Source organism: Pogoniulus pusillus, chromosome 31 (assembly GCF_015220805.1).
Source record: "Pogoniulus pusillus isolate bPogPus1 chromosome 31, bPogPus1.pri, whole genome shotgun sequence".
Taxonomy (NCBI): Eukaryota; Metazoa; Chordata; class Aves; order Piciformes; family Lybiidae; genus Pogoniulus; species Pogoniulus pusillus.
The window spans coordinates 8,016,942-8,028,407 of record NC_087294.1 but is presented as its reverse complement, the minus strand read 5'-3'; the positions used below and the strand labels follow the sequence as shown (position 1 = coordinate 8,028,407).

The following is an 11,466-nucleotide window of genomic DNA, read 5'->3' as shown; positions in this document are numbered from 1 at the left end:
AACAGCTTCCTCCTCACATCCAGTCTGAATCTCCCCACCTCCAGCTTTGCTCCATTCCCCCTAGTCCTGTCACTACCTGATAGCCTAAAAAGTCCCTCCCCAGCTTTTTTCTAGGCCCACTTCAGATACTGGAAGACAACAAGAAGGTCATTTCAGAGCTTCCTCTTCTCTGGACTGAACAGCCCCAACTCTTTCAGTCTGTCCTCATAGGAGAGGTGCTTCAGCCCCCTGATTATCTTCATGGCCCTTCTCTGGATACACTCCAGCACGTTCCTATCTTTCTTGCAATAAGGGTTCTTAATCAGTGGAAGAAAGGTATGTGGCAGAGTTTTGATAAAAAAGAGAATACACTTCCCATGCCTGGGACACCATGTGACAGTTAATGTACTTTTATGTCAAGAGGTTTTGGCTTTCTATGCCTGGCACTTCCAGTGAAAGAACACAAATGTGGTTTGCAGTGTATACTCAAGCTTTTTTAACTGGAAAATGGAGCTGCTGCCTCCTGGATATGATCCTTAACTCCATTTTATTAAAAGCCAACATTTCATGGACACTGATCTTCATGTTAAGAGAGGGAAAGAATGAGTGCTTAAGTTTATGAAATGAATGCATGAACCACAAACACCAATTTTCAACAGCCATCAGTTACAACAGTTTTAATAGAGCCACCACAGTGCAATGCCACATACATTAGTGTCACTTGAGAGCAACCAATGACTCTATGCAACAGCTTTCTCCTGAACATCTTAATTGTGTCACATGCTGCTTATGCTTCTACCCTTCCCAGTACATTCAGAGACCAGTTTATTTTGCATTTGTGCTTTTGTGACAAGGTATGGCAATGCTTATAAAAATAAACATACAAAAGATTTCAGTTGTGCTGCACCCTATTACCATACTATCCTCCAGCTCTTTAGAAAGGGCATCCTTTTTCTTGCCTTTAGCAGTGCAAGGGGTTTCCAGCCTTGGGATTCTTTGCTATATCTTGAATTGACTAGAAAAGTAGGTGCTATCACTCCTTATGATACAGGTAAATTTACACAGCACTCCCCACCAGCCAATACTGTACAGGGAAGGAAAAAAACACAACAAAAACCCCAAACATGTTTGTCATCAAGAATCATAAATACGGTTGATTGTATATGCCACAGCTGAGCTTGTAACAGTTCTTCAGTCTGCAGATGTTTACATTCTGCAAAGTTATAAAATGCAGGCCTGGAAGAGACCTTTGGAAGTCACCTGGCCTTTCCAAAACAGGATCACATGCAATATATCAAATTACTCCATTAGAAGAGGTGTTACGAAACAGAAAGCTATACAATATATAACACAAGAAATACTGGGCATTGAAAAAGCTTAGTTCTAGGTTAGTTTTTCAGCACGCTGCTTAATGCTTTGCCAAGTCCTGTTTTGCACCTGTGCATGAACACACAGACATCCACACACCCTCTCCTAAGGGCAGGGTTCACAAGAGTAAGAAAGAAGTCTCCAGCTGCTTGTAGCATACAGCGTTTGCTTTCCCCTCAGAAATAGCTGAAAGAAAAGCTCCATGAAAGAACCTCTCCTTTCCCAGATGAAGAAAGCTCTGACAAAACTTAGACTTACATCTGCTATAAGCTGCTGCAGGTTCGTGGCCAACACAGATGCAGCTCTGCCTCGCTGGGCTATTTATTTGCAATTGCTGGCTCCAGAAACACAAGCTAGGATCCACCTCCATTACTCCTTGAGACAGGTATCTGTGTGAAGTTCACATACATGAATTGCTCACAGAGCTGCTTTTCTATTTTCACCTGTTACCCCTAGTGACTCACAAAGCTTCCCTGAGTTTCTTAAACTCGGGAGTATCTACATCATGCTTTAGAAACTTTTGGAGGCTTTTAACACCTGTGCTATGATTTCCCTCCAAAGCATGGGTGCTAATTAAAACACTGCAGTGACAAAGAAACACTGCTTCCCCTCAAACATATTTTCTAAGTCTCTCAAATACCACATAAAAATCTACATAGTTCAGCACCTGACTGAAAGTTTATACTGATTTTCTCTGGGACAATGGATACTAAATTATGTGTGGCTCCATCACAAGTCCTGTAGTGGCCAGAAAAGAAAAAAAACAAACCAGTAAGTGTTCCATTAGCCACTGTTGTACAAACCAGCTCCATGCTTTAGATGACATCTCCATCCGAGAGCATCAACTGGTGGAAAATAAAGTTAAATTTTATTTTCCCCTTAATTCAAAATGCTAATAACAAAAGCCCAAGGACAGGAATGAGAAGCAAGTCTTAAGGAAGTTCCTTCCTTGAGACTGACTTTGGTGGAACAAAAAGCATTTTTAGGAAGGTTGTTTTTCCTAGTTTCATTTAAGGCCATTTTACCAGAGGTGAAAACAACAGCTTGCAGTTCTCTCTAATGGGCTGCTCAAAATCACAGAATTAACCAAGTTGGAAAGGACCTTTGAGATCATCACATCCAACCTATTACCCAAATCTTGCCCCTTCCTTTCCACACCTGAAACATTACATCTTTATTCATAAGCAAATGTTTGAATAAAATAAGGATGACTCAGGTAGCTGGGAGGGAGAGGAGCAAGTAAGCCACCCAAACAGAACTGACATAAGAATACATAAATAATACCTCAGGTAAAAGCTATTTGCTTAAAGATGCCAATATTTTTACTCATTTATTACCAGGGCTATCAAAAAATATTTTGGAGAAATAGGATCAAGTTTTTTCAGTGCCTACAAAGGCACCAAATTTACACCAGAAATGCTCCTCTGATGTTTTTGACAGTTGACCGTGGATTTAATCTTTCAATTTAAGTATGGTGCTCTCTCTGGGGAGGAGTAGTAATATGTAGGTTTGATGTTTCCCAGGACTTCATCTTCCCAGTTGGGGAGGCAGCAGAAGAAGAAAGCACAACCTATCACAACAACAGTGCTGGCCCAGCCAAAGCCATAGGCCCAGCTGAACATATTATCTCCTGTCAGTGGTATTTCTTCTACGAATTTTACTGGGTAGATGACCAGTCCAATGATCTGGAAAGCAGCTAGAGAGAGAAAGAAAACCAGGAGTAAATGATGATGAATATATTACATTTCCCACTACTAAGAAGTACTGGAGATAACTGCATATCCTTTTAAAGTAGGTAAGGAACAGCTTCAGTTCAATTATCAAATCTACATTCTTGCAGAGCTATGTGACTTCTGGCCAAGGCACATCCCCATGCCTATTCGACTGCAGCAGCTACAGCTGACATTCCCAAGTTGCTAAGGCACATACCTGCATGCTCTGCCCTACACCCAGGCACTGTAATCCCTGCAGAGCTAGTTACCTCCCACTTGTACCATAGCCCTGTTACCCTTCTCCCCTCAGGAAGGTGGGAAGATTCCCAGGGCTCTCAGCTCCTAAATCTTAGTGCATGACATGCAGGGTCAGAGGTGCTGGTTGCCCTCATACACTGCTTTTGGCAAAGTGCTAACTGACAGAGGTCACTGGAGCTTCACTAACCATTATCTTCTCAGAGCCTAAATCAACCTTCCCTTGTTCCCTACAAAAACGAGTTATGAATCAGCCAAAGACAGCTTATTTCTTCAAGGAGGCTCCATCCAGCATGTTTTTATTGCTGACACCCAGTTTAGACCTCAAACAACCTTGTCTTTGTGCCTAGCCTTACCAACAACAAAGAGCAAGCCTCCAATTCCTCGCACAAAGTTGAAGCGGAGTATCTCAATTGAGAATGCAATGACCGCGAGGGCAAAGCAGATGACCAGGATCACAAAGCCAACAAGGTACGTGGCAGCTGCTGCTCTCCCCCACCCTGGAAGAGAAAACAAGAAAGATGTTATACACAACACTGTACTGAGCTAGGTCATGGCAGGTCTTTGGTCTCCTTTGATCACTTTCTGTTGAAATCCTTTACTGTAAGAAGCATGCCTCATGCCACAGCAATGCTGGATGCCTCTAAAGCACACCGCTTCAGAGCAGAGAAACTCCATTGTTGGTGTCGCAGCACATAACTCCCTGTCTGCTAACCTGTCCTGCTGAAAAGAGGGACATAGCACAGCATGGTAATAGAGATTCTCCATATCTGGTAGAGACTCACACACATCTGAGCAGACAGGGCACACAACCACTGAGAATGTTATATTATTGTTACCACTCCAAAGCCACTTCCATGCATAGGGAAGTATGAGAGCAGACGATGGTTGCCACCACAGGAGATAACTGCTGGGAAATGATAGTGCTGTCAGTGTATAGCTTCTTGCCTGTTTGTTGATAGCAAGAATAATGCATGCAGAGCAAAATTAGCATAACCAAATAGAAATAGATTTGGAATAGCTGAAGTGAGAGATGGCAAGGGGAAAGATCTCAAACATAAACATCTATTTATAGCAGAAAAAAGAATGTAGAAGCAGCTAAAACATATCAGGTGAAGAAGAAATAGCAGAATTTGAGGCAAAGTGGAAAAGGCCTCTTAATCATTACTTTGACATCTGAAGGGTTGGAATGGTGCATATTCTTGAGCTCGAGCAACAGCAGCCTGGAGAGCCTCAGACACAAAGCAAGTGGTGGTGTAGCAGCAGAACAGCACCAGCACCCAGAATTCATCCACCACAGGCCAAGGCAAAGGCAAGAAAACCTCCCAGAAAAACTGCCAGCAATGCCCCTCATGTAGTAACAGGGGCTTGTGAAATAGCCCTCATTGTGGCCAGACCCTCTGCTCTTCAAAAACCAAGGAGGATTTCAGGTGAGCCCATTGCAAACAAAGAGAAGCAAAGGTGTTCCTGCCCTGGAGGAACCTGCCAACGTGGGCTAAACCATAGGGAGGAGTGCTTTGTTTTCCAGTCAGCTGTCATCACAGCTCTCATCCCACATCTGCGTAACACGGGTTTATACTTTCACACATCCAGACAGAGGCAGGGTCAGATCCTGAGCTCCCTATAATGTAGGAATAAAGGCAGCAGCAAGATCTGAGTCAGAATGATTTCCAAAAAAAATCTCTTTCATCAGAGCTCTCTGTTCCCACACTCCTGAAGCAACTCTGGAGACATCCTATTTTTGATACAGCCTCTGTTCCTTTAGTGAAAGAACAAAGAGGAAAAGGGCAATGATGGAGAGAATCTTTACCTAAAGAGTTAAAATCCTCCACCTTAGCTCACTCTACTGGTTGTGTAAATGGGAAAACTAGTCATTTGATACACAGAATGCAGTAAAACTATCTCAGACACCTCTATTACATACATCCCGTCTCTCTGAATGCAAAGCATTGTTATGTTATGCAGCTATTATCATGAAGTCAGCTTGAACTGGTTTCTTTCCCCCTTATTACAACACTAAAAATGAAACCCAACAGCTGTCTGTCAGCCAGATCACAGCACACTAACACTGCCACCCCAAGACAACACAGAAAAGGGTTTCCTTTCTTCTCTCCCTTCTCAGGGCTACGCAAGACAGCAAAAACTTTTCAGATTAGTTCTCTGTCAGCTCTTTGTGCATGCTTCTCTTTCACAGCCCTTCCCCCTAAAGCCGTGCTGCAGGGTGACGAGGGAGGACACCTGATGAGCATCCACAGATTAAAGCTACTTCAGTGGCCTGATAAGATCTTTTCATACAAATGATTCTCTGACCTACCTAATGCAGGCACTGGATATTGTCTCCACAATGGGATTTATTTAGGGGAAACTAGTAAAAAGGGACACTTAACCACTGTATACAGGGAAAAGTAATTTAGACTAAATAATCTATTAATGCTATTTATTGATATTTGTTAAAAACAAACATACATCAAGAAGGAACACTCAGTTATCATAGAATCATTGAATCAACCAGGTTGGAAGAGACCTCCAAGATCATCCAGGCCAACCTATCACCCAGCCCTAGCCAGTCAACTAGACCATGGCACTAAGTGCCTCATCCAGTCTTTTCTTGAACACCTCCAGGGATGGTGCCTCCACCACCTCCCTGGGCAGCCCATTCCAATGCCAATCACTCTCTCTGGGAAGAACTTTCTCCTAACATCCAGCCTAGACCTACCCCGGCACAATTTGAGACTGTGTCCCCTTGTTCTATTGCTGGTTGCCTGGGAGAAGAGGCCACCCCCACCTGGCTACAATGTCCCTTCAGATAGTTGTAGACAGTAATAAGATCACCCCTGAGCCTCCTCTTCTCCAGGCTAAACACCCCCAGCTCCCTCAGCCTCTCCTCACAGGGCTGTGTTCCAGGCCTCTCACCAGCTTCATCACTCTTCTCTGGACACGTTCCAGTACCTCAACATCTCTCCTGAACTGATGTCAAACAATAAGATCACAATAATTTGGGGCTACATAAACAGGAGAGCAGAAAAGCAGAAGAATAGTTGCAGGTATTAGCATTTCCCAGGTCGGCTTTGCATCAAAGGAGAGTCAAGTTCTTTGCACCTCATCAGCAGAAAAGCATTTATCAATTATGTGGTGGTGAAAGAACATTTGAAAAAAGAAAACAACTGCACAGGCGTTGAAGGTCTATAATTATTAGGAAGGATTAAGACTTCTATTACATCGCTTGATTAATGATGAGTATGGAAAGGAACTGAGCTGCAAATGCTATCGTGCAAATAGCTGGGAGGAGTCAGGATTATTTAGAGTTGATGAGAACCAGCAACATGATGAAATTAAAGAAATGTGAAAATTAAAAAGGCAGCAGAGCCTAGGTGTTGTAATTCCTGATTTTATTCAGCCACGCCTCAGCCTCACGAAAGAGGAGACTGAAGCTCTACAGGACAGGATGTGTTTAAACCTAGATTTCCCTTTAGAAACTAATAAAAATGACAGGGAAAATAGCCAAGCAGGAAGATGGACTGCTACAGCATTTGAAGCTACAAGCCCTTCTCAACTTTCTTCACTGACTTGCAAAAGCAGAAGCTAGTTCGCTGGTATCTGCAACTGGAATCTTATGGTAGACGTTTTTACCATGGCTTGCACAGATTAAGTTAGTTTTCACACTGTAATTAATATTTTTCTGCATATAAATGCCAATTTTCCTCTGACCTTGAAAGCCCCTTACACAGAATGCCAAAAAATACTTGCTTTTGTGAGGAAACAGAAGAAGAATGGACTGTGAGCAGGAGAGTGCTGTCAGTAGTATTTTCTTGCTCACATGAGCAAAATTCCATGGTAGCACGGCTGGTGAAGGCAATACTCACAGTGACCACAGGAGAGGTCAGAACCAAAGGTTTGCTGGGAGTGCTGGCTGGGATTTAATACTGGGAATCACTGCTCTGCTTTGGCTTTGGTAGTGCAGGAACAGTAGTCGCTATACCACCAAACATTAAATAAAAGCCTGCTAGTAAAAACTTCACTTCAGCTACTTGGTTCTGCTGAGAGCTCAGGAAAGGCAGAATTCTACTTTTAACAGCTCTGTGTTACTCACAGTGGAAGTGCACCTGCCTGGGGTGCTAGGAAAGCCCACTGGCAAGGCCATCAACCTCACCTGCTCGCTGGGATCTTTTACTGGAGAGGTGCAGTAAATAAGGTTTGGGGTGTATCCAGGGACATCAGCTGCCACGCCTCTGCCACTAGCATTTTCCAAGTGGTTGCACTGAGCTGACACAACAAGCTAAATTGGTTTGTCTCTAATATATCTTGGCATTGAGAATCATACAGAAGAATGCCTGAAAAGAGGTGTACTGAAAAACAAATGTTCATGTAACATTCCTCTTTGATTTACCTGGCCCCTCACTGAAGTCAACACATGCACTCAGCCTCACCAGTAATATGTGGTATCAAAGTCCATGCTTCTTGGGACATAGGTGCAGTGAAACATGATTCACAAAGGCTGGGCTCCTACTTTTATGTTCCACCTTTTTTTTTCCCTCACTTAGTAAGGATCCAGATGAATGCTTCCCTTGCCAACTAGCTCTTAGGAGTGTAAGAAAGTCAGCTTCTATGGGATCAGCTTTATGGAGAGCAGTCCTGTGGCGAAGGACCTTAGAGCCTTGGTGGATAACAAGTTACCCATGGCACAGCAATGTGCCCTTGTGGCCAAGAAAGCCAATGAGATCCTGGGGTGTATTAGGAAGAGTGTGTCCAGCAGATCAAGGGAGGTTCTCCTTCCCCTCTACTCTGCCCTGGGGAGACCTCATCTTGAACACTGCATTCAGTTTTGGGCTCCCCAGTTTAAGTGGGAGAGGGATCTGCTGGAGAGGGTCCAGAGGAGAGCTACAAGGATGATACGGGGACTGGAGCACTGCCTGATGAGGAGAGGCTGAGGGACCTGGGATTTCTTAGTCTGGAGAAGACTAAGAGGGGATTTAATCAATGTTTATAAACATCTGAGGGCTGGTCAGGAGGCAGGGAACAGGCTCTGCTCACTTGCTTCCTGTGATAGGACAAGGAGCAATGGGTGTAAGTTGCAGCAAAAGAGGTTCTGCCCCAAGACAAGGGGGAACTTCTTTACTATAAGGGTCACAGAGCACTGGAACAGTCTCCCCAGAGAGCATGTGGAGTCTCCTTCTCTGAAGACTTTCAAGGCCTGTCTGGATGTGTTCCTCTGTTCCTCTGTGATCTGTGCTAAATTGTGTGGTCCCGCTCTGGCAGGGGGATTGGACTCAATGATCTCCTTGGGTCCCTTCCAACCCCTAATATCCTGAGATGCTGATTATGGCACACACACACGCCCATCTTTTAGGGATAATTTAAAGCAAAGTCACTGGGAGCAGTGCACACAGTCACCCACTAATATTGCTCCTACACTTACAACCTCATCACTATGAAGACAGCTGCTATCTCCAAGTAACCACACTGCAAACAATCCTTGCCAGATCCGATGGCTTACTGGTATGTTTTTTAACGTACAGTCATCAGTTTCATCCTGCAATGGTCCAAGCTAGGTCATCTTGAGCCACATTATAGTGCAGTACAGCAGCTCTGCATTTTGATAATAGGCAGACACTGCCAGTCAGATATTTGCCAGACACAAACCAGCTCTAATGGTCACCACCTCCCTACCAAATGACATCCTACTCTTCTTTTTCCCTTTCCACTTCTTCCCTCTGATGTGGTATTTGCAAATGTGCATCCAGAAGCAGTGCAGTTAAGCAGACAGTCTTATTTGCAAATGTTTCTTTCTCTGTGCCTGCCCCTTTCCCCCCCCCCATTTAAAACAAGTCAGTCGTCTGCTTTTTTTCTTCATCTTCTTAATACTGATGCAGCTCAATTAAGAAACTGTCTCAGGGAGCCTTCTATTAATGGGGTTCCACTCTGAAGTTTTTGTTTCAAAAGGAGGAGTGGCGCAAGATGCTTGGGGTGCACGCATTTATCGTATGCAAAACACAAGTTATGCACCTCAATTAATTAACCTTTATTTTCCTGCAGCAGTGCTGTAAATGCCTGCTAGGCATTTTTTTCCTTTGTAAATGCCCTCACCTATTTTTTTTTTTTTGAGCCTAGTTGAGTTAGCATAGACAAAAGGAAGCAAAATAAACAAAACCTGAACTCCTATGTTACACCCTGTCTCCAGACATAAAGGGTATTTTGAGTAGACAGTGGTACTGATGTCATGAAAATTGAAAGAGGCAAAGTCAAGCTGGTATAAATAAACCAAGGATTTGAATAAGTTTTGGGGTAAATAAGTAAAATCAAGGATATTATTACTCTCTGACAGTTCAACTATTCAAAACAGCAGAAAGTTGCTGAGGGCTGATGCAGCACACACCCATCAGTGCTCAGGGACATGAGAAGCAGTGTCACTACAGGAGAAGGCAAATTTCAGTCGCTCTACTGCACTAACGCTTCTTCCCTAGGCAATGCAAGTGTCAGCAACCCCACGCTACCTTTCTTCTCTGTCTAACATGGGAGACAGGTATTTTTGTCAAGCTAGTCAGATTTCTTTCACCTCCAGTAAAAGCTGCAGTCACCACCTGGCTGAGAAACGAAGCCATTGCTCATCCAATATACTCAGGATTTAGCTTACACAGGAGTGTTGCAACGAAAGGCTTCTGGAAGTCAGCCCGTCGTGTCGGGCGGCAAGGGATCTGCACAAGGAAGCAGCCCCAGCTCTCTCCGCTGAAACACACCCTTCCAGCCTCCCAGTCCCCAAAGTACTCTCATCCAGGGTCTTAAGGCGGACCTGCTTATTCATCCACAAAGATTCTGGTTGCAGGGAAACCAGATGTAATCAGATCCACATATTCTAGAGAGAAAACAAACCAAAACAACAAAAAAAAAACCCAACCCAGAAAATGGGAGTGTGCAGTATGTTATGTCAGATACAGAAGCAGCTCAGCAAGTTAAAACCCAGGCACAATTATCCCTTGGTTTGGGCCCCAGTGCAATAGAGAAGGATGCAGAGGAAACAGCGTATTTTTTCTGCCTGCAAACCCACATCAGGCCGTTTGGAACTGCAGGTCAGGAAGCATCCTAATCGCCACAGGTCGGGTCAGACTGAAGTGCAGTCTTCCTCCAGAGGGCTGATAAAGTAAAGACTATTTCACCATTGCCCAGGTGTGGTTCCGCATAGGACACCCTGTATGAAGGCTTCCCACACGCACCGTACAAGGCCACCGGCACAGGGAGGGGTAGCTGGACTGTGCCAGGTGTGGCTGCTGCAACTGCAGCCTGCAGGTCGTTGAGAGAAAGCAAACTGAAGAAGCAACTTGTGGCCATTTGGATCTCCTATTTTGGTGGAAAAATAACTTCTAATAAAAAACAAACCAAAACTCCAACACTGTGGCTTCTCACAATGACACCCACTGAAAAGTTCGCTCAGAAGCAGCCTAGGCCAGTATTTATTTACTGGTTTAAGCCCTGAGACAGTATCGGTAGTGGCTCTGCGAGGGGCAGCGCCGCTCCGCAGCAGCAGTGGGGAGCACTTCACGGCGCCAGCACCCACTGCACCCGCTACTTTCCAGCCTCCGCCGCGGCTCCGTCGGAGGGCTGCTCGCTTACCATAGTCCATGAGGGACTCGCAGCTCCAGTTGAGATCCTCCTCGCCCCTGGTGCAGCTCTCCCACAGCGACGCTTGCTGCACGTAGGGCGCCGACTCGGACTCCAGCCAGCCCCTGCCCGCCAGAGCGATGATGCCCATGATGATGGCCAGCCCCAGCAGCAGGGGCAGGAGCCACCGGCACCGCCAGCAGGCCAGGCCGCACACCACCATCCTGCCCGGCCGTCGGGGCACCCAGTCAGCCCGGGCGTCGTGAGTAGCTGGGCTGGGGCGCGGTGTGCCAAGGACACTCTGCGGGGACGGAACGGGACGGGACGGGACGCTGCGAGTGTGTCGATCCGAGCGGGTTTTTAAGGCGCCGGAGGAGGAGGCAGTCCCACCCACATTCCTCTGACTAAGCCTGGCGGCGGCCCCGACCGGTGGGGCCGGCGGAGAGGAGAGGAGGGAACGCGGGGCTGGGCCCCGCTCCTCGCCCTGCCCCGGCTCCTGCCAACCCCGCAAAGCCCTCGGCCCTTCCCTCGTCCGCCCCGCACTCAGCCTTGCACTTAC

At 45.6% G+C, this 11,466-nt stretch overlaps 1 protein-coding gene across 1 annotated transcript; it reads right to left on the bottom strand.

Annotated features, from left to right (window-relative positions):
- Nucleotides 1–628: 628 nt before the first annotated feature.
- On the bottom strand, nucleotides 629–11,209 carry PERP (p53 apoptosis effector related to PMP22). Its single transcript, XM_064169322.1, has 3 exons — nucleotides 10,920–11,209; nucleotides 3,671–3,814; nucleotides 629–3,043 (listed from the first exon to the last, which is right to left on the bottom strand). Exons 1-3 carry the CDS (start codon nucleotides 11,128–11,130, stop codon nucleotides 2,808–2,810), a joined length of 591 nt encoding a protein of 196 aa, XP_064025392.1. The 5' UTR covers nucleotides 11,131–11,209; the 3' UTR covers nucleotides 629–2,807.
- Nucleotides 11,210–11,466: the final 257 nt, after the last annotated feature.